The sequence below is a fragment of the Artemia sp. Qi Xiang Cuo genome, chromosome 5 (genome assembly GCF_049724085.1).
Source record: "Artemia sp. Qi Xiang Cuo chromosome 5, ASM4972408v1, whole genome shotgun sequence".
NCBI classification, from domain to species: domain Eukaryota; kingdom Metazoa; phylum Arthropoda; class Branchiopoda; order Anostraca; family Artemiidae; genus Artemia; species Artemia sp. Qi Xiang Cuo.
This window is the reverse complement of record NC_142798.1, coordinates 48,543,654-48,567,850: the sequence shown is the minus strand read 5'-3', so window position 1 is coordinate 48,567,850 and position 24,197 is coordinate 48,543,654. Positions and strand designations below refer to the sequence as shown.

The 24,197-nt window shown below is 37.1% G+C and overlaps 1 protein-coding gene across 1 annotated transcript in view; it reads right to left on the bottom strand.

Moving 5' to 3' along the window:
• Window positions 1-6,213: 6,213 nt before the first annotated feature.
• eff (ubiquitin-conjugating enzyme E2 eff) overlaps window positions 6,214-24,197 on the bottom strand; it is a 35,097-nt gene continuing 17,113 nt past the window's right edge. The window contains exons 2-6 of the mRNA XM_089089662.1: window positions 22,496-22,559; window positions 17,542-17,573; window positions 11,990-12,067; window positions 9,740-9,845; window positions 6,214-6,840 (exon numbers count right to left, since the gene is read on the bottom strand). Of these exons, the coding sequence (XP_088945788.1) occupies window positions 6,701-6,840; window positions 9,740-9,845; window positions 11,990-12,067; window positions 17,542-17,573; window positions 22,496-22,559 (420 nt within the window). The 3' untranslated portion in view covers window positions 6,214-6,700. The remainder of the gene's footprint in view (window positions 6,841-9,739; window positions 9,846-11,989; window positions 12,068-17,541; window positions 17,574-22,495; window positions 22,560-24,197) is intronic.

Genomic DNA, 24,197 nt, shown 5'->3' with positions numbered 1-24,197 from the left:
TAACTTACAACCTTTGCCCCAGGAGCTGTGTGGGTTAAGTCATCTCTGGAGGTATAGTTATTTGACTTTTCGGCTATTTTGAACAAGATAGATACCCTTTTCACAACCAGCAAGCACATTAAACATGACCTATTTTCAATAAAAATCCTTATAAAAATGGTCAGAACCCTTAACTTACATCACTTGTCCCGGAGGCCGGGAGGAGAGGTACGTCAACCTCAGCGGCATAGTTATTTGACCTTTGAACTATTTCGAACAAAATGGATGTATCAAAATTTTGATTTGATGCATTTGAGGAAAAATGGCGTGGGGGGGGGACTGGTTGCCTTTCGATCCTTTTTGACTTTTAACAAGAGCACTAGAACTTCTGATTTCCAATAGAATGATCCCCCTCCAAAGCTTATACGATCACCCCTTCCATAAATAACTTATCGGTTAACAATGGTCAAGCTGCACAATTTACAGCCCTTGCCCCAAGGGCTGGGAGGGAGTTATCACATCTGAAACCATGATTATCTGACCTTCGGACTATTTTTGAACAAATCACTATACCGAAATTTTGATCAGAAGGATTTGAGAAAAAAGGGCGTGGGCTGATCCTTTTCGACTCTTAAAAAGGGATCTATACGACCACCCCTTCCATATGAAAAGCTTCTGGAAAAGATAAGTAAATAAAAATTAAAACATAGAAGCCTTGTGGCTCTTTACTATAGGCAACGCTATAGCGCTGCCTTTGATAAAGGTTACTGTAAAAAAAAGAACAAAAAAACAAAAAACACTTTTCTTCTTTTAAAACTTATTCAGTGTCAAAAATGAGCAAGTATTAGGCCACAAGCCTAACACAAAGCGAACACTGGGCATTTGCCTAGCTTCCTTGGGCGATTAAAACAATTAAAAATGTCAAATTTTGTACTGCCCAGAAGAAACATAAATTTTTTTTGCGAAGGATATGTTTTTCAAATGTCCCCCTCCTAGCAAATCTTCAAAAGCATGTCTCCTGTCCCCCTTCCATTGAAAATAACTGTGTCTGTTGGCATTGAATTAAATCCTTTTGGAAGCCTCAATTTTAGTAGCCTATTTCATTACATTACTAGTGATGTTCATGCAAAAGGGACCTTTATTATATTTCGGAAACCTCTGCACTGCTTCTACTGGAAGCTCTTAACTCGTTGTTGATTAACAGTTCGTCTCAGCTTATGATGACCTTTCGTCAAAGTCAAAGACTGATAGTGTGTTAACCATTTTGAGCACAGATAACACGAATAAAACAATTAAAAACTGGGACTTCATGCTGCATAAGTTCAATGAGATAAAGAAAATACCTTTTTACTACTAGATTCCAAATCTCGTTGAAAAAAAAAACAAGATTTAGCTTTACCATGGGCAGAACATAAATGATTGGCTACAAGGACATCTTACCTAGCAAGTGTTCTCTAGTGTTTGGAAGACAGCCTACGTTCGTATCATTCCAAAAGTGAAGGATCCCACAAACAAACTCTGACCTATTTCAACAAATACAATCCCTTCCATGGTGGGGGACAGATTGACATTGAGCTCGTCACAGGTCTCTACTTCTCACGACCTGTATCAGCAGGGACGTCTGAAAGGTAGCAGCACCACTGCCCACTTGGCAGGCTCGTCCCATCTCATTGTCAAGTGGCATGACCAAGGAAGTGCGATTGTCGTTCTTCTCTTAGTCGACTACCATATAGTGTTTTGAACTTACTTGTCACTCCACTGCAGTGACGAATTAAACAAAATGGGTACACACAAATACATTAATCTATTAGTGGTTAATTTTTCTTCTTGTTTAAATTAGTATGGAAACACTTTCATAAAATCTCATCACCGGAATCAAATTTCGAGCCCCGCAGTGTTTTGCTGCAGCTGAGTTCTAACTCTGGGTCCCGCATTACGAAATTGAGATCAAACCCACTGCACCTCTACAGGACTGATTAAGTTTTTCAAGACGGATACCAGCATATCTATAGCCTTTTTCCCGGGAGATTATGACTCAAAATGGGCTGATCTTATATATGGCGCTCCACAGGGCAGCTAACTAGCAGCGTTGCTTTTTCTGGTAGTGATAAACTTCATTTTTTCTTTATTTGAAGAAAGACTCAAGTATGTAGACCCATTTTTTTGTGAAATATGTCGACGGAAAATCTCAGTCAGTTCCCCAATTCAGTGGTGCCATAATTAACACATTTAAAGACTAATGTACAACTTATTGTCTTCTAATCAGACAATAAGAAAAAAAATCTAACAATCTAAAAAAATCCTTCGGCTTAATCCTCTTAAGAGAGATTTTATGTCCTCCTGAGCCTGCCCAGAAAACCCCTCTCTTCCTTGACTTACTTACTTGACTTATGTCTCCTGCCGGGCGCTGCTCGGCGTAAAGAGTGACGTCTGCCTCCTCCATCCACTTCGGTCCATGGCAAGCGTTTGCACATCGCTCAACCTGATATTTGTCATCGTCAGGAACTCGGACAGGCTGTCAGACCATCGTTTTTTCGGTCGGCCGCGAGGTCGCTTCCAACCGGCTTTGACAGGGTCGAAGTCGTGGATCGTTTTCGCAGGTATGTGTGGAGGCATTCGAAGTAGGTGTCCGAACCATCGTAATGTTCGCTCGGCTGCTTGGGTCGAAAACCAAGATTGCTTGGTGAGCTGCAGCAGCTTCTCATTGCTGACGAAGTCGAGCCATCGTAGACCTTCGATCCTCCTCAGGCTCTTCGACTGAAAGACATCAATTGCCTTGAGGGTTGCGCCTGAAGCTTGCCACGTTTCAGCTCCATAGAGCATCACAGAGCCGACGAGGGCGTTGAAAATCCGCAGCTTCGTTGTACGACTGATGTTCGGTTTTCGCCAGAGGTGACGGTTCAGTCTGCCCATGGCAGAAGACGCTTTGGATATTCTCGCTTGTAGTTCAGAAAGAAGCGAGCCATCTGAAGAAATTATAGAGCCCAGGTAGGTGAACCTTTGGACAACTTCAATACTAGTGGTGCTATCCAAGCTAACTGAAGGATTGGCAGCAGGGGAGAATGGGTCTTTGGCCATAATTTTCGTTTTAGTCCAGTTTATCTGCAGTCCTACTTTCGCAGCCTCTTCTCGTAGGATTCGAAGCGCTTCCAGCAACTGCTCCATGGAGTCCGCCAGAATGGCCAAGTCATCGGCAAAATCAGCATCTGTAATGACACGATCTCCAAACTTGAGTCCAAAGCTGAGACGTGAGGTAGTCCTTGTCAAAATGTAGTCTATGATGACATTGAAGAGCTCTTGGGCCACTGCACATCCTTGGCGCACTCCTGTCGTGATTTGGAAGAACGGGCTGCACCGGCCGTTCCCTTGAACACAGCTCTCTGTCCCATGCTGTAAAGCTTTGAATAGTCTGCAGTATTTCTCAGGGAGGCCTGTCGATTCTAGAGTCCGCCAAAGAGCTTCTCGGTCCACTGAGTCGAACACAGCACGGACGTTGACAAAGGTAATAAAAGCTTTTTGGCGGAACTCCGTGGCTTTTTAAATGATTTGTTGGATCATAAAAATTTGCTCGATGGTTGAACAGTCCAAGATGAAACCAGTTTGCTCCGGTCGCTGGATTTTACGAATGATATTTCGACATCGATCTAGCAGGACCATTGAGAAAAGTTTTCTCGGGACAGACAGTAGGGTTATTCCACGGTAGTTCGAGCAGTCGCTTCTAGAGCCTTTCCTCTTCCACAAAGGGATAATGACACCCTTCCACCAATCTTCGGGAATTATCTCGGTTTGCCAGATTGTAGAGAACAGGGTGTGAAGAAACGGGAGCATAACAGGACCTGCATATATTAGCAGCTCCGAACTCAGGCCACCGATACCGGTAGCTTTATTGTTCTTGAGCCTTTTCACTTCATTTTCAATTTCTGAGGGGCTGTAAAGCTCGTCAGGAGGAGCTTTTGGCTTGGCTTTTAGACTGCTAGTTTTGCTGGGACTATTAGCAGGATGCCTAGACTGGCTACTTTTGCTCAGGATTGAGAAGAGGTGGTCCTTCAAACACTCAAGACAAGAAGCCATATCAGAAGAAAGTGCCCTATCCCTGGGTAGGACGGGTCTCAATGCTGGTGTTTTATTTTCTGTGAGATCACGGAGTTGCTTAAACAGGCTACCCATGTCTTTTTTTTTTTGCTGCTAGTTCGATTTCATCGGCTTTCCTTGCAACAAACTGAGTTCGGTCTCGGTGAATAAGTCTGTTCCGCACTCCATTGAGCCTTCGATAGGTGGCCATGTCCCCAAGAAGTCTTGCCCTCCGCCTTTGCCCAATGACATGCAGTTTTTCGTCAGTTAGCCATGATTTCTTCAGGAAACTTCGCTTACCAAGCACCAGCTGTATTGCTTTACTGGTCTTCGATTTAAAATACTTCCAGGCATCTTTGCTGCTTTTGAGTGTGCCAAAGAGATCAAAACAATTTTATATATCAACACTATACTTCTGGCGAGTATCTGGCTCTTTTAGTTTCCCAATATCCGCTGCTACTGGTTTTCTTTCCGATCGCTGTGCATGGAGGCGAAGCTGGACATCAGCACACACAAGCCTTTGATCTGCATTTCCGAGCTCTGCTGATCTGTAAGTTCTGCAGTTCTTCAGCGATGATCTCCAACGTTTAGAAATAATGACATAGTCAATCATCTTCTTTGTGTGACCGTCGTTACTATACCACGTTTACTGGTGGATAGTCTTACGTTGAAAGTAGGTGTTTGCGATCACAAGTTCATGGGATCGGCACAGTTCGAGCAGGCGAAGGCCGTTGTCGTTCAGTGGGTCGGGGGATACAGGTCCAATTGTACCACGCCAAACACCCATATCATCTCGCACTGTAGCATTGAAGTCACCGAGAAGAACAGTGACATCGTGGGGAGACACTGTTGACAGACATCTAGACAGAGCAGAGTAGAACTCTTCCTTGGTTACGTCGTCGGATTCGTTGGTCGGAGCATATCGTACGAAAATTGTCATCTTGCCATGCTTGTGCCCAAAGCGGGCCTTCATTATTCTGTCCGATACAGCTTCGTGCAAGAGTAAGGCCTTTCTTGCAGGGCCGTTTAGCGCGAGACCAACACCATTTCTTCTCATGCTCCCTCCAGACCAGACTAACGAGTGATTATCGCCTATTCGCTCTTCTCCACTTCCAGTAATACGGGTTTCTGTGAGACCTGCAATTGCCACTTTATTCTGACGAAGTTCTTGAGAAAGTAGGTTCTTTGATGCAGGTGCATTCATGGTCAAAACATTCCAGGTGGCTATTCGAAGCCCCCTTTGGTCGAGAAATTTTATTCTGTCAGTCTTTCTGACATCGTCAGCATTTCCGTTGACTCAGAATGGTCGAGATCTTAAAAGGGGGTCCGGATCCGAGGCTATGTAGTCACTTTGCGTAGCACTTGATTTTCAGGTGGAGGGTCGCTAGCCCAACCGACCCTAGGCCTGGAATCTGATTAGAGGTAGGTTTAACCAAGGTACTGAGATTCCCGGGGTGAGCTCCACCCGCCACATGAGGTTGCAGCCACCCTGATCGGAGTGTTTAATTAGGGGATGACCCCATATCCAGAGGCACGTGGTCAGCAGACAAGGTCTGCATCATTCCGGACGAACTCCATTCCTCTCTTCCCCCACCTATGAATCAGACGCTGCTAAAATCATTTCAGTATGCTTCTGGCACCAATTCTGGCAACTCAAAATCATATAAACAGGCTAATAACAGATTTTTACAAGCTGGAAATGTGACCATGAAAAAATGGTAATGCCAAAAAAAATTCTAAAAAATTTAGCTTATTCTAATGAGGGAAAATGATATTTTGTTTAAAGGGAAAAAGAAAGCTAGGTCAATATATGCGCAATAAGTATCTACATTTTGCTACAGGTAGAATTCTGTGCACTAACATGGTCAAAATAACGTTATATTATAATGTTGTAAAAAAATACTCGATGGAAATAGGATGACCCAAAAAGGGCAATAGAAGAGCCAGAAGAAAAGAGAAGGCAAAAAGCTGACAAGAAATTGACAAGAAAAAAAATCTCTTGTCACTATCAGAACCGAACTCTCTCATTGTAAAAAAAAACATTTCGGACATCACAGCATCACGGGATTGTTTTCAGATTAGAGATTGGCTGCGCGTTAGACACTTACGAATTATATAAAATAAGATAGTATATATGCATATATGCTGATAATTTCAAAGAAAACGAATAACCAATGATTTTATTATTTAATTACAAAAAAATGGTACTTTAACTTCGAGAAAATACTAAGCTTTAAAATAAGGGGAATAAATGAAGATCCTTTCAGAAAAGAACCTCTATCTTGAAAAAAAAAAATCAATTGGCTTCCCATCATTCATACAAAACAGATTAAGTATACAAAGAAACGTTGCTACGCATTTCTAAACACAATATGCTGTATGTGAAGAAATGTGTTTCTACCGCCGTTTCCTTATTTACAACTGAAAAAGGGAATTACAGGTCTTTACCACTAACAGAAACTAAAACAGAACTAAAACGTCACCCCACTTACCTAACCTTGTTTCAATTATGCAAAGAAACGAAAAAAAATACAGAACATATTCTCTCGTAAACAGGATAAGAAATTAAAAGTAGATGCAGAAAACAAGAATTATTAGTTAGTTCTTTGAATAAGAAAAGATTAGGTGAGGACAAAAGGAGACAGGCTGATCACATTGCATATTTTCTAGTCCATTCTCTGGCCAGTTCATTGTACCTCTCACGATCAGTTTTGTAAATTCTAGCTATTTCCGGCACCAACGGGTCATCTGGATTCGGATCGCAGAGTAGAGAACAAATAGACAACAAAACTACAAGAGACAATAAAAAACAAATAAAGATTAGAAGATAACATTTACAGCATCAGTTGCATTTATGTAGTCTGAGTCGGTTGGAATCAAGTCATAATCTATATTTTCAGTGCTTAAGCTAAGCAATATTGAAACTTCTCCTTTAACCCAGCTACAAAGTATCATTGAAATGAAGACGTAAAACTCGGTCTATCATTAGATCATTTAGGCTGTTGAAGCAGAGTTTGCTGGGGAAACTCGGATAATTTGCAGCTTTTTTTGCGCGACTCACATTCCAACTACGGGAACTTAACTTTTCATACAAATAATTTCACTTGTTATCCATTATCAATGAAGTTAACTTCTCATAGGAGTCAGATATCGTTTGGGAATTTGGATTCCATGTTGCCCACTGATAAAGTGTCTTTATGTTAGGGAATACTTGGCTTGCCTCTATTTAAGATCAGAAAAAAAAAAGGTTTATCCACCCATCGTCATTGCGTTTATAAATAACAAAAGAATATAAAAGCTTGCTATTTAAGCATATCTTTTTTATTTAATATACTTTAAGGAACAAAGTAACAGATATCAAACAGAGAGCCAAACTCTCTTCAACAGAACTTCAACACACACAACTTCACGACTCTCACAACTTCAACAGAAAGCTGAGGCTGTTTTCCCGCCTCTTGAAGGTCTTCAATTGTTGATGATGATAACTTTATGAAAATATTGCATTATAAATGCCCATCAATCTTTTAAAATGTCTGATTAATAAGAAAGAAGACAGCCCACTAGATAGCGCTTTCCTGGCAGAAAATTTCATAAAGAGCGATTAACTTTATGAATATTCTTCATAGCATACCGAACCCTATTCGCAAAATTTTTTTTTAAACATGATCCAACTATATTATTGAACAATTTCGACTGGGCGTTACCATCTCAGGGGACTTAAAATGGGATTACCATGTAAATGGTATTTTAAAGTGTTCAAATGCCACATTTCCCCTCCTTGAATCCCCTTAAAAAATTCAATTGCCCTAAATGACACAGTTTGAGAATTTTACTCTCATTTGTACACTGAATCAGAACATCATGAATGTGGCTGGCCTGTTTGGCACCCTGGCATCTCCAGGGAATTTTCGAACAGAATAGAAGCAGTAAAAAAGGTATTTAAGAATTATGTTTAGTAAGGCTGAAGTCCCTTATACCTTCCTTCTTCAAAGAGTCAACTTGATCAATCTCAAGGACAGGAGGACAACGTTTCCTTAAGCTTCGCCAATAGTACCCTCCATTTACCACAGTGGAATTTCACTTTCAGCAGTCAATTTTTTCTCTTAGATCTCACCTCCTTTCCTCTAATTAAACAAACAACGATTTTTACTCCGATTCAAAAAGGATATAGAAGAACCGTTACCCTTGCATAAGTGATATGTTATATAAGCAAGTGTTACCCCTTCTTTTTTTCTTCCCCCCATCCCCTTCTAACAACTCGTTATGGAAAGTTTTTTTTTTGTAATAAGTTACAAATATGAACATCATATTCGCGTAGTCTTTTTTTACTGAATTCACTAAAAGCTTTTGTCTCTAAATTACCAAAATAAATAAGGAAACAATCCCAATGGTTTCCCTCCTCCTTGTTATTTAAATCGTTTGATTCCTTAATAAATTCTACTAGTCTTCATCGTTTTTTAATCTTTTTGACATGGTGGCTTACCTATCTACTTTTTTTCTTGTCAAGCGTACCAATTTTTATTATTAGTACTCATATTTTTTTTTTACTGTGTTTACATTCAAAGGCGTTTCTCTTATTTTCGACGTATTTAATGAGAAGACTAGGGACTGAATTAGATGGGGCATTTGACATCAACTTTTGCACAAACTGAATTATTTAAAAAGCAACAAATCACACGCTCAATGCAAATAAAATAAATAAGATAAATTAATAAATAAATAAAATTATAATATTAATATAAAATTAACAAATAGAAAAATAAAGCAATAAGATAATAAGACAAATAAAATAGATTCAATTTTAGTGAATCACTTTTGACAGCAATTTTTCCTAGTGTATATATAATTACGATAGGGATATTGTAATTTTTTTTATCTTACATCTGCTTGTCCTCGCAACCATGTATTTGAGTGTATAAATATACTCTAATCTATAAACAGAATCTATTAATGAGAACTGGTGGAATAGAAACGACTTTAAACTTCTTTTGTTAGAAAAGAAAAATTGCGGCTTGGCTTTATGTAGACCACAGTTTATAGAATTAGCAGTATAATCATTCCCTATCTCACCCATTATAAAAACCCAGACCTAGGTGCGAGTGCTCCAGAGAACGTTTTTGCAGATATAAACATAAGCAGCATTCGATCTTTTCACTGGTAGACAATTCAGATTTCTCTAGGACACGAAACCTAGAGTTAGAATAGAAATAAATGGAAACCTCCTATTACGAATAATGCACTTTGTAACCATTTCTCATTGATTGACGAAAACACACTAACCCGCTAATGCAGAAATAAGTGGGAGGAGCTTTTATTTCGCACCGAGAATCAAGACCAGAAATGATCTGCGATAAACTTACTGGATAATTCTATAAACTGTGATGTAGACTCATACTAAAATGTTCTAAATCAATTTAAATCGGTTCATTATCGTTTGCATGTTCATTTGTATATTTTAGAGGGTAATAGAAAATGACTAACAGCTTTTTAGCCCCTTTGTAATTGAAACCCACAATAGCTACCAAAACCGGTCTTAACACGTGCCTGAGGGGCGACGACCAAAAGGGAGGAGTCAAAGAGAGAGAGAGAGAGAGAGAGAGAGAGAGAGAGAGAGAGAGAGAGAGAGAGAGAGAGAGAGAGAGAGAGAGAGAGAGAGAGAGAGAGAGAGAGAGAGAGAGAAAGAGAGTACCTTTAGAAATCGTAAGGGCTGGAGACCACTGCGAACGTAGAATGTCTAAGCAAATATTACCATTGCTGTTTATATTTGGATGGTAGATTCTTGTAGTGAAAGCAACCTAAATGGTCAGAGACAACATAATCACTTAAAAGTACGTTGTTCAAAGAAGATAAAAAACTTTGTTGTAAAGGTTCATACAATTTAATACTTTTTTATTAAAATGAAAACAAAAAAGAAATAAATAACTTGGAATCTTTTTAGTTGATTTTACTAGCACAATACTAAGGTTAGAATCTTTTTAGTAGGACATTCAAGCGTGACAGAACTTCGCCGAGAAAAAAGAATGTAAACATAAAAGTACGGCGGCACTTAAATTACCGTATGCCCTTTACAGGTGTGTGCCATGGCATGTAAAAAGTGACGTAACTGATACTCAAGTTGTAGACTTATAAATAACTTGTCCTTACTATTTCTGGAGAAGGATAAAATACACTACTCACTTGATAGACAGACAGATAAATGGACAAATGGTCATTCACTCCCCGAACAAAATAGTGTAGTTATAAACAAACAGCGTAAATGCCTTAAGGCATATTTGAGAACAACATGTATAGACGTTACTAGCACAATAAAGAAAAAAAGTGACAACACTACAAAATTAAACAGTAGTTTAAATTTGTAGTGTATTTTTCAGGATATTCTAAAAATTAAATACTGAGCATTTACTTTTTGACAAATCAAAACCAAAACAAATATTTCGAAGAATAATTTCGCGGAATTATCTTAAGGGAAATCTGCTACATGCTTTCTAACTAGATATAAAAATAAATCTTGTCCACAAAATTTATAATTGCAGTTAGAATTAAATTTCAAACTTTTGTCCATTATGACGCAGACTGAACCCTAATCGTGCTATTGGTTTTAATTTTATGAGAAATCAGATTTATATGATGTTCGATAATCATTGAATTATAAATAGTTAGAAATATTTTTAGAAAAATATGCTGAAAGTTGACCAAAAACATATTCATGGCAAATATTTGAGATGGCGGCGAAATGAGGTTTTCAAATAGAAAAGAAACTATACAAGCCCTGAAAATAAATAACTGACAATCAATTACTAGGCTAGCTAAATCAATTATTAGACGATCAATTAAAAATTAGAATCTGAAGGGGTTTATATAATGAAGGGAAACCAGGTGCCCAAACAAAACATAGTAGAGGAAACATGGATTAAGAAAAGCAGAATTGTCCATAGAATACCAATAGGGAATAAGTGGCGTAATCATTATAACCTAAATACTGCTTGACGCCAATGTAAGCTGTCTTTTATCTTCCACTTTTGAAACCATTTTTTCAATTAACATACCAAGTTATTACTAATATTTTCATAAACAACATCATCAACTAAATTCACGATCTACAAAAAGAGTGGATCAAGTCCGTTTTATTAGTTCGGAGAGCTGACAACCCAACATAATAGAAACTAACATGATAGGAGATATCCCAGCAATAGTTGATACAGATTAAAACGTTGGATTTTGCTTTCATATGAACTGAGAGCCAAACCCACCAGCCCCTGATTTTGGTTATTTTTTATAAGTTTTACTAAAATATCACCATGGCCTTAAAAAAAAAAACTAACCTGAAAATTGCTAACTGTTTTTACACAATTATAACCAAATCTGAGTTGATAAGTTTTTGTTACTTACTTTTTCAGACATATATCTTGAGACCTACTTTATTTTGGTTGGGCTTGATCCACTTTATTTCTAGATCCTCCATGTGCATGGTATATCACATAGTAGAACAGTAAAATTAATACATTCGGCGAGCTGAATCACAAAACTCAGCTAAAGCTCAGGCCACAAAGGATAAAAATATTACATGAAGGCACTTTATAACTAACCTAAATGGTTCTCAGAAGTAAGTTTTTAGACCAATCTCTATTTTTTTCTTGTTTATAACAGTCAATATAAATAATTTACTTAGAAAACCACACAACTGTTAGGGGAGCTAGCTAACATTCTAGAGATCATTTGAGAGTGTAAAATTTATAAAATCAAAATCAGAGGAACGAGTTTCTTTGAATTCTAACATAACAATTTTGAGGTATGGGCAATTGTATATAACAATAAACTACATCAACATTTAAATAAGTCATTTGTAGGCTCTGAAACTAAGCCTTATTTGTATACAAAATAAATTCTTAGATGTGGTTCAAGTTTGACCGAACCTAATAGGAAAAAAAAGTTATGCTACCTTAGGTGGCTTAAAAGGGTAATCCGTGGGGAAGTGAATGGCTAGAAAGAATACACCTCCCTGGTACGGACTGTCAGGCTGAAAAGAAAGAGAGGATATTAGTATCTTAGAGTCACAACACTGTAAGATTAATCAGTTCAAAATTAACAAGGAGTTTAAACAAAATATCAAACAGTTCGTGGTAACGAACTGTAAGTAAGGAGCGACCCGGCTCAATAATAACCAAAACTCTAAAAACGGGATTTTGATACCATTAGATACATCAAAAGAATCATATTTTAATGCTGATTTCATATATATAAGTTTCATCAATATAGTCCTACCCATCAAAAGATACGCGCCTGAGAAAATTTGGCTGATCTTCGAAAAAAGGGGGAAACACCCCCTAAAAATTATAGAACTTTAATGAAAATCACACCATCAGATTCAGCGTATCAGAGAACCCTACTGTGGAGGTTTCAAGCTCCTATTTGCAAAAATGTGGAATTTTGTATTTTTTGCCAGAAGAAGATCACGGATGTGTGTTTTATTTGTTTTTTTTTTTTTTTCGTTTTTTTTATGCAGGGGTGATCGTATCGACCCAGTTGTCGTAGAATATCGTGGGAGGGCTCACTGGAACGGAAAGTAAAAGTTCTAGTGCGCTTTTTAAGTGACCAAAAATTGGAGGGCACCTAGGCACCCTCCCACACTCATTTTTTCCCCAAAGTCACCCGATCAAAATTTTGTGACAGCCATTTTGTTCAGCATGGTCGAAACTATGATAACTATGTCTTTTAGGATGATTTTATCCCCCAAAGTCCCTGGGGGGAGGGCTGAAAGTTATGAACTTTACCCAATGTTAACATATAGCATTGGTTATTGGGAAGCATACAGACGTTTTCAGGGGGATTTTTTCTGGTAGTGGGGGGATGGGTCGGGTGTTATGTGGGAGGGTCTTTACACGGAGGAAGCTTTCATGTGGGAAGGGACATTGCTATGAAGGGGGCACCGGATTTTCTAGCATTATTTAAAAAAAAGATCAGAAATTAAACAACAGCAAAAAAATATGTTTTTCAACTGAAAGTAAGGAGCAACATCAAAACAAACGAACAGAAAATACTACGTATATGATTGGGTTCGCTCCCTAGTCAATACCTCGCTCTTTAAGATTTTTTAGTACTTTCATAAGAGTTATTTATTCTAATAAACGGCCTTTGTGATTAAGGGGTCATTTTTAAATAATAAGAACAAAATTCGAACTTTAGCGTAAAGAGCGCGGTATTGACTAGGGGGCGAACCCCCTAATATACGTATTAAAAACATATGAATATAGAAATTCGTTACGTAAGTTATGTGTATTTATTACTAATAAAAACGTTCGCAAAAACAATTAAACAACGTTCGAAAAAGTCATTTAACCAAAGAAAATTACTATCAATATGAAAATTTGTTGTTGATCATTTATATACGGTGAGCCAAATCAAAACCACCGTTAATTCAAAAATGTTCAAAAATTAAATTAAAAAAAAACAAGTTTTTTTTAACTGAAAGTAAGGAACGACGTTAAAACTTAAAACGAACTGAAATTATTCTGTATACGAAAGAGGCTGTCCCCTCCTTAACGCCTCGCTCTTTACGCTAAAGTTTGACTTTCCCACAACTCTATTTTTTTCAACAATAAAAAACTTTAGCGTAAAGAGCGAGGCATTGAGGAGGAGGCAGCCCCTTTCGTTTTTTTTCTCCAGGGGTGATCGTATCGACCCAGTTGTCCTAGAATATCGTGGGAGGGCTCACTGGAACGGAAAGTAAAATTTCTAGTGCCCTTTTTAAGTGACCAAAAATTGGAGGGCACCTAGGCACCCTCCCACACTCATTTTTTCCCCAAAGTCACCCGATCAAAATTTTGTGACAGCCATTTTGTTCAGCATGGTCGAAAATATGATAACTATGTCTTTTAGGATGATTTAATCCCCCAAAGTCCCAGGGGGAGGGCTGAAAGTTATGAACTTTACCCAATGTTAACATATAGTATTGGTTATCGGGAAGCACACAGACGTTTTCAGGGGAATTTTTTCTGGTAGTGGTGGGGGGGGGGAGGGGGGTCGGGTGTTATGTGGGAGGATCTTTACATGGAGGAAGCTTTCATGTGGGAAGGGACATTGCTATGAAGGGGGCGCCGGATTTTCCAGCATTATTTAAAAAAAAGATCAGAAATTAAACAACAGCAAAAAAATATGTTTTTCAACTGAAAGTAAGGAGCAACATCAAAATAAACGAACAGAAAATACTACATATATGATTGGGTTCGCTCCCTAGTCAATACCTCGTTCTTTAAGCCAAAGATTTTTTAGTACTTTCATAAGAGCTATTTATTCTAATTAACGGCCTTTGTGATTAAGGGGTCCTTTTTAAATAATAAGAACAAAATTCGAACTTTAGCGTAAAGAGCGAGTTATTGACTAGGGGGCGAACCCCCTAATATACGTATTAAAAACATATGAATATAGAAATTCGTTACGTAAGTTATGTGTATTTATTACTAATAAAAACGTTCGTAAATAAAATTAAACAACGTTCGAGAAAGCCATTTAACCAAATAAAAGTAAAATTAATATGCAAATTTGGTATTGATTATTCATGTACGGTGAGCCAAAATCAAAACCTTCATTTATTCAAAAACGTTCAAAAATTAAATAAAAAAAAAACAAGATTTTTTTAAGTGAAAGTAAGGAACGACGTTAAAACTTAAAACGAACTGAAATTATTCTGTATACGAAAGAGGCTGTCCCCTCCTCAACGCCTCGCTCTTTACGCTAAAGTTTGACTTTCCCACAACTCTATTTTTTCAACAATAAAAAACTTTAGCGTAAAGAGCGAGGCGTTGAGGAGAAGGCAGCCCCTTTCATATACGATATAATTACTGTTCGTTTTAAGTTTTAACGTCACTCCTTACTTTCAGTTAAAAAAACTAGTTTTTTTTTTTTATTTAACTTTAAAATTATGGAACCGACTGAAACACACGCTATCAGTTAACTTAGCTTTCATGAAAAATGTACTTTTCATGAAAAATGTACATGAAGAAATGTATTTTTCATGAAAAAATGAAATGTCACGAAATGAGTGGTTGATACGTCTATCTGTATCAGAATTAAGAGCTGAAACCGTTTCTGACGTTAGTTTTTCCTATAAACGTCAAATAAAATGAAAAAATCCATTTATAGTAAAAAAAAAAAAGCAAAATTTCGCTATTTTTGGCAAAAAAATAAGTGATAACCATGATATCTTTTTTTTTGTGTGTGTTTTTTTTTGTCCATTAATGCAGATCACGATATGTGCACGATTGACGGAAAGGGCACTTTCCACGGTATGGTAATTCTAGCATCTGTCACTCCCCCTCTGAAAAACAGAGTGGCACCAATCCCAAGAGGGAGTGTTTCTCTAGACGCCGTGACGCTCAAAGGTTGAGTCCCTATTTTCGGATAAGTAAAGCGGTGCCTTCTCAGATTCGGTACGAGCAAATATCACAGACCATTGTGAACGATCCATTCGCATTCTAAAAGCATGAAACATTGGAAATGTTCTTAACTTTGAACTATATTTGTTTTTCTCCCTTCAACTTTGATAGATTCTCCTCAAAATAATTGATAAAGTAATGATTAAAGGGAATAGATATACTAAAGTACATTTAACTTTTAACTATATTTGTTTTTCTCCCTTCAACTTTGGTAGATTCTCCTCAAAATAATTGATAAAGTAATGATTAAAGGGAATAGATATACTAAAGTACATTTAGATTCTTAATCAAAAACTCACAAACCACAAGTTATAGTAGAGATTCTGGCTCTAAGTAAATTGTATTCGTAGAAAAAAAAAGGTTGTGAAACAACTAAACACTGAGAGACGCACAACCACCCTTGAAAAACAAGGGAATGTCCAACAAAATGGCCAAAAGCCTACTTTGCCACAACCTTTAGTAAAATTAATGAAGCTAAATTTATAAGAAGGTAACTGTAATTTGCTTGTATACAACAACTTCAAACTGGAGGTTTTGGATATTTTTGACTTACTATCACGTCAAGACAATAGGTCGTGGCTGCAAGTGAATTTAGTACCCTTTGACAATACAACTAAGATAATAAGAAACATGGTTTGCATAATGAATTTGAAGGCAGAAAAAAATTCCGATGCAGTAATTCCAGCTTATTAAAACATGGCGAGGAAGGTCTGATGCTATAGACTCTGTCACTAGATTTTCCAGATTTTTGATGATAAAAAAACACTTAATTCAAGACGGCAGCTCAAAAACCTATCCCAAAAAATTTAGCATCTTGCCTTTACCTCCTTTAATTTTTGGTTTACCTGACTTCTTGTATACCCCCCCCCCAAGCTAACTTTAAACAAAAATAACGCAGAAAAAACTTTTCAGCAAGTAAAATAATCATCTTAGGTATCATCTGATACCTAAGATACCTTAGGTATCAGATGATACGATATCTGAGGTAAGTACAAAAAAAAAAAAAAAAAAAAAAAAAAAAAAAAAAAAAAAACCTGACAAATTTGCAAAGCTAACACAAAACAAGTTTTCAAGGCGAGTTTAAAAGTAATAAACAAACCATTCTAACTTAAAAATACACAATGCAATTTAATGAAGAAAGAGTAAATAATTTATAACTTCGTGAAACTTTGGTTAGCGGCTTGTTATGCTCACGGCAAAAGCTTGTGTCCCTTAGTCTAATAAAACACACCAAAAACAAGCCAGATAATTCTTCGTTACCTTCTCCCCCTCCATCTATCCTCCAGATGTAGACTGAACAGGAAGACTACAGCTTACAGACCAAATAAGCCCAGAGAATATTTTTTCCTTAACTTAGGACATCACTAGTTTTAAAAAAAATATCTAAAATTTATTGATTTATGGCTATTTTAAACATTGACCACTTTGGTGAATCAGTATAGATGCGACCATACATTTTGTGCACGCCAGGCTCTAAAAAAAAAACATCTGTGCTTTATGCACATTTATTAAATAAGCTAACAAGGAGCTTCAAATTCGGACACAATTCCAAATAAGGAACAAAATAGTATGCTCCATAAAAAAGAAGTTAAAATAGGACCCTTAAAGTCTAAAGCGGAGCCACAACTAGATCGAACTTTTTAGGCCAATCAGCTTCATTTCCTTGAATTCGAAGTTTCCCTTGAAGAGATGAATTAGCTTAGAAAAAAAACCACCTAAGTTTGGCTCAAAGGAAGCCCTTACATAAGACAAGTTGGACCAAAAAAGCACTTTGAAGAGACAACCCCCCCCCCCCTGAAAAATCGCATGATTATAGCACAATCTCTCTGAATGAGGTCAATGTGCCTAAATTTACAGCATCACACTCCTCTCTAAGGCGTAATATTGGCGCTAGATTCTTTCTAAAGCTTTTGATTTGTTCGAGATCCCAAGTTGATTTGGAACACTGGAATATACTAACTTTTTACATCACATAGAATCATTAATTACTGCGGTTTAAAATATACAAGATGTTTAGTCTAGAAGTTACAAGAAGAAAAAGTTAAAATGAAGAACTTACTGGACCCATAATGGTTGCCTGCCAATGAAACACTGAAAAAAGAAGGAAGGACATGAGTCACTTTAAATTTGATACTAGCCTATATGCCAAGCTTATTAATTTAACAGAAATGCAAAAAGCAAAACAGAGCAGCAGTTGAAAAGCAAATTGTATGTTACCCTGCTGAGGAAAGAAGTAGCACAAAATCCTAAAACGAAAGCAAATACCTCCCTGACACAAGAGGGGGAGGGGAATATACGAGAGAATACTGAAACCATACAAAGATGAAATCTTTTTTTTAAGTTTACTGTAAAATACAGAATATTAGAAGACACTCACTGTTTTTTGGATCACACATGTATAAGATAAACAAGAAATTTTGGGACAAGATGTCCCTAAACTTTGAAGATAAGTAGTTGAGGTAGCTAGGTGATCGAAACTTTCAGAGATTCTCAGGATTTGACATTTCAGCTAATTCATGCAAGATTCATTCACCTGGCTCAACTAATTTTTAATGTATCAAAGAAAGTTTTTCCAGAAAACAACTATTTACCCCCATTCTAGAATGTTAAATTACGCGTTAACAGTCAATTTCTAATGCTCTTCCCTTATAGAGGCAGTAACTGCATATCCTCTGCATGCCCAGCCAGAAAAGTGGCACTATTTCCAAAGGCAATTCACTTCGAAACTGTTCATCCACTTAATCTATAAGGTAGAATCACAACTAACAACTATAATCCAATTCGTGCCAACGTTGACAATAATAATGAAATATCCCAAAAAAATGGTTAGTGTCTTCTAAGATAAATGGCCTTGCTGAGAGGTCACTTTTTTATTTTGCTGATTGCCTACAATTACGAAGCTTGGCTGATTATATTCTTCTTTCGGATAAGAAAGGAATGACGTAAAAAATGATCAGTGAAATAGAAAATATTCTTTTTAGCATTTTTTTTCCAAATTGTTAGTTTATTGATTTATTTTTTATTTAGCATGGTCCTTTCATTATAAAATAACTCAATAGAAAAAAACAAAACCTATTAGACTGAACTTTTTCAAAAATGGTAAAGTGGCATCCAGAATTTTTTTTTTTTTTTTTTTTTTTTTTTTTTTTTTTTTTAGCAAGACCATTAGAACATTAAAACAAACCCAAAGTTCAATGAAAAAACTTCAAATGATTAAGAAATACCAAGGACAAACAACATAACACCAATAAAATCATCAATGAGTTGCCTATATATGTAAGGTAAAAACCAACACCAGAAAAAATTCGACAACATTGTTGAAAATTAAACTACTACATATACTGAGTTTGATGATCCATGTTTGTGTGCTCTTCCCAAATATACAATACATGTGTCTATAATTTTGTTCTTGAAGTCAAACTTTACCATGAAACATGATAAAGAACTTGTCAATAAAATTTTTCTCAAAAGGAATTTCTGACCAAAAGGATAAAGTTCGCATCAGCCAAAAAACTGAAGATGCAAAAGAAAAGAACGATTTCGAATATACTAAACAAATTTTTGATGTGCATGAAGACACAATCACGGACAAGTTCAGGTGTAGTTGAGAACTTATATCCCCCCCCAAGGTGGCTGATATTGGTGACAATCTTCTTGTAGAAAAACCACGAATAGGGACTTACTATTGCTAGTCTTAGCACCATGTAGCCACTGACCGTCCTGCCCAGTGTCTGACTATGAGGCAGAGTATTCAAAGGAATAAGCTGCCAAGATTATATGGACTGAAATCAGTAATACCTGCCAAAATCATACTCGGGGTGGGGGGATCCATCCCCCAGGACATATGAAGCGCCAACAGTGATGCAAGAGGATATCCATTAAGGAGCGATCTGAGGTAAGAGAAAGAAATTTTCTCACTTTTACTGGTTGAGGTGATGGTTGCCTGTTCAAGCCAGTCTGAAGCTGGCGGGTGTAGTTCTTGGGATTGGAAAAATTAATGGTCAACACCTTGGCACTACCAAGGAAGGCTCTTAAGCAAAAAGAGATAAGCAAGTCCTATCTCAAGGTACCACGCCCAAGGGGCCCCGGTAGTCCTGAGAGTATTAATGCTTATTTGGGTCTGGAACCAATGGGATTTTGTGGACTGAGCATCGATTCCGTTTTGTAAGCCCGCTATTAATAATAACAATAATAATCCGTCCAAGGTGTTTTAAGAGCCCCGGGGAAACTTGTCCGAAAAACTAACTAATATTTATGTAATTCCAGATACTTGGGCATAAACAGCACTTTCTAAGGAATTCCCATTCTTCTTTGAAAAATATTCTATGTATAGCCATTCTGTTACAATCTTTTTGGCAATGATAGTCCATTCACATAGATAGCGAAGTAAATCTTGGAAATATTTTTTCATGTATTTTATGCAAGCAATAATCGCTTTGTCAGTTATCACTATTGCTGCAACCAGAACTCTGGTAAATTGGTGATTTTTTGTGTGCTTGGGGCTGAGGTAGGGCAATGGTAACATAACCTCCTTCAACTCAATTCATTAAATACTACAATAAATACATAAATACACTTAAGCGCTAGAGGTCCCCAGAAGCATAGCTTGTAGAGGACCTTGTATCAATCACTGTCATATTTCGTATCAATCACCTTAACTGTCATATTTCCCTCAATGTTAACAAAATGAGGGTTTCCCTGTGCTCCTTTTTAGTGGTGACATCAGAAAGTTTATCCATAAAAAGAAAATTAAAAAGAATCAAGAAAAACTTCCTTTTTACCGCTATTCAATCTTACTTGGATAGCTGACAAATAGCCTATAAATTGAATCGGTTCTTCAGTTGTGAAAATTAAGAAGGGCTGACAGACTCTTTGCTGAGATACAAACCAGATAAAAAAATTGAATAATAGCTCTGATCAAAAGAGCAAATACCTGATTTGCTGTAAAATTAAGCTGGAGTCAAAAAGTGGGTCCATGGCTCTTTGTCATCCCAGGCCTACCAGCCCAAATTCTAACAAACAGTTAGGCATATCCTACCTTCAGGAACTCAAATCAGGCAAGCAGCTTCAACTACAATGATTGAAGAGCTAAAGTGGTACAGTAGCAACTCCTCTAGTTGTGCTCATTAATAAAAATGCATGGAAGAGGCAAGGATTTTTCTTTTAATTTTTAAAATGAATTTAAAAAGACGCTTTTCAAGATATAGGGGGTGTTGATCCTTTAAGAAGAAACAACAAAAATAGGTATTTTTCAAAATCTAGTTAGAGAGATTGCCACCACTTATCCCCCTCCCCCATGTGTCCATCTTACTGCTAATACTTTAGCAGAAAGGTAGGCATATTACAGCTTGTTTGAAGCAGAATTACACAGCGATTTTCGATCTGTATGAGTAAAGGGCCAGAGTGAGCCATTGACCTCTTTACCATACTCTCTTCCTTCATACACCTCACTGCCGACCCTTTAGTTAAAAGGTAAGCATACTGCACCTTGTTTGAAATGATCTCATCCAAGGACTTCCAGATAGTACAACAAACAGCACAGAATAGGTCCTTGGCCCATCCAATAGCCCCACCCCCCCCCCCAAAAAAAAAAAACTTTGTTTTCTTACTCAAAGACAGGTATATTGGACCTTGTTTGAATCAGAGTCATAAAAGGATTCTCAATTTATATTAATGGGGGCATGAAGTTGGCCCTCAATCCTTCCATCATTCACCACCCCTTCCATCACCAGCTTCATCAAAGAGATATTTACATGTTGCAAAAACTGGAATTTCATGAAGATTTTGAATTTATATATATGGAGAGCCAAAGTGAACAAGAGGCCTTCCAATATTGTCCTCCCTTTCCACTACCAATTTTTAGCACAAAGGTGGGCTAGCTGCACTTTGTTTGAACAAAAGCATGGAAGGATTTTTGAATCTGCATGTTTGGAGACACGAAGTGCGCCCTCAGACTCTAAGTCCACATTCAATTACCAACTTTCCAGAAGAGATAGGAAGGCATATATTTCATTTATTGAATTGAAATTTATGAGGCAAGTACACTGGGTCAATTACATATGAGAATGATGATTTTCAGTGGTATATTTTTCTTCTCCAAGCTCCAATTTGCTTGAACCTTCTTTGGAAAATAATTCGGAGCCAAGGAGGCTGAGCAGATGGATTTTCAGAGGCATTCACCACTTCTGAGCCCCAACAACCCTATCTACTAAAGAACAACCATGCACTTGAAAATTTGGTAAGAGGGGACCTACAGCAAGGAGAAACAAATTAAGAAATTTTATACCATTTAACTTTATAGCCTAGGCATAAACTGTCTTTGAAACTTCATTGTTTGGTGATTTCTCCTCTACCACAAAGAGGGCTTGTAAGTAAAAATTATAAAATTTATTCCTTTCAGGGAAAAGAGTCTAAATACTTGAGCTAATTAGTCTAGCTTTTAATTTGTTTCTGATACATTTCAGGGTATAAAACGTGTCTCCATGCAAGATATTATGCAGAAACTACACATAATAATACAACACAATGACGTAGGATGGCAATTATTAGAAAAGGGTTTAGCTGGTAATTAGTCAGTAATGGAAATAGAATCAAATTGCTTTCACCATTTCATACATTTGGAACAATTAGTAAGTTTTATATGTTCTGAGGCAATTGTACACACTGTAGAATTAGAAATGACAACATATACTGCATTTGATTTTATGTCTAGGAGCTAACTAAGAGAACATTAGCTTGTATACATGTTGTATTGTAAAACTAGCCTGTTGATCAGGTCTCTGAAAACAGAGAATAAAGATTTCGACATATTTTGAGACAATTTGTGTCACCACTGGTTTGTTTAATAGTTATTTTTTACAAAGTGAAAATGCTTCTTAAGACATACCCTTTTTAAATTTTGATGGGTTAACAATTCAATGGAAAAGACAATGAAAAAACAGAAACTCTATCAATGGAAAAAACAAAAGGAGAATTTTACAACAATACAAGTTTTAGAAAAAAAAAAAACTTACAATCATCCCCTACTGGTCCAGCTGAGCATTGGGCAGGTGGGTCTCTTCCCAGATCTTGAAGCTCCTAGAATAACAGTAAATACAGTCAGAAACTATATCCCCTGAAAGCTATTCATGTGTAGCTTAAACACTTGAAAGAAGCAGAGCAAACTTATTGCAACTTTGACCAAAACTGGAGTTGTCTTCAATGCTTGCAAAAAGCAACATTTTAATGGTTGACAGGATGACTATTGTACATTGTAGGGTGGGGAGCTGGTGGCATTAATAATGCAACCTTGTCTATTTTTAGTCAGATTGATGATAACAACTGATTTTATTTTGCAATATTTGTTTGTGATTCTGGGGTAAAAATCACATCATACAAGACACAACGATTTATAACTTTATCTATTTAAAGAATGTACAATGTCTATTTATCATTAAAAAGTTTGTAAAAATCCAGTTTTAGGGGTTTTATGGGGAGACTTGAAACATGCTCATAGATTCCATTGGACTGCATATTCACTGAATGTGAGTGGCCTCTCTTAAAGAAACGCCATAAAATAAATGGACTGGCAAAATTGGATCTCTTATTTTATGCTATTTTATAACATAAGGTTGCATTTGTGACAATGCATACCCCCCCACCTTGACAGTCCAAGATATCCTTATCTTAGACCTTAGTTCCTCCAGAGGCACACAGGGCATCAGCGAGCAGCCTCCAATACTCCTCAAGTGAGCTGTTTCATAGATGTCCCCCCACTCTGAGATGAGACTCTTCTGGAGGAATGTATGTTCTCACGCTTGTATGTTCTACAGAGTGTGTTCTTTGGTCTCCCTTGGTGATGGGTTCCTTCTCGTTGTTGCTGACATGCTCTCAAGATATGTCCAAGAATGGATGTTGTCATTACTGACATGGTCTCTCCAGCTGATCCTTAGGATCAAGAAAAAAGAGATTTATTTTCTAAGATGGCAAGATGTTTCTCCTGTTTTGTGGTTAGCTTTAGGCATAGAGTAACTCAGGACAGACAAAATGTTGCTCTGGAACAGTCTGAGTTTCAGCTTCTGTGAGAATACCATGGATTTCCAGACTGTAAGAAGTCTCTGGAATGCTACATTGGCTAGGGCTATTCTGTTTCCCAATTATTTTCCAGAGCCGACACAAGAAGTTAATTTGCTACCTAAATACTTGAAGTCTGTCACCTGTCCAATGTCTTTATCTCCTAGTTGGATTTCAATGGGTGAACTGCTAATTGACACAGCATGTCTTTTGAGTACTGATGTGCAGTCCAAACTGTTCAGCTTTCTTTGCAAGGTTGTTCAGAATTTCCCAAAGTTTTTACTTGTTGGATTTGTTAAGCCCAACATCACTGGCAAATCAACATCCCAGAGAAGCTTTCTTGCAATTTCGATTTTATGTCCATTTATCTGTCTAAAGATGTAGTCTGCAATTAGAATGAAGAGAAAATGTGACATAATACATCCTTGCTTGATGCCAGTCATCACTTTGAAGCAGCACATTTTGCCATCAGAGGCTTTAACACAACATGCTGTCTCTCTGTACATGGCAACTATTAGACAGACTAGCTTCTCAGAAATGCCCAAGAACCATAAGACTCTCCACAGGGTTTGATAATCAACCCAATCGAACAACTTAGTCAATATACAGTCCTAAGCAATATATTTCTTTGTTGTTTAGCTTCTCATGATGCATCATGTTTTC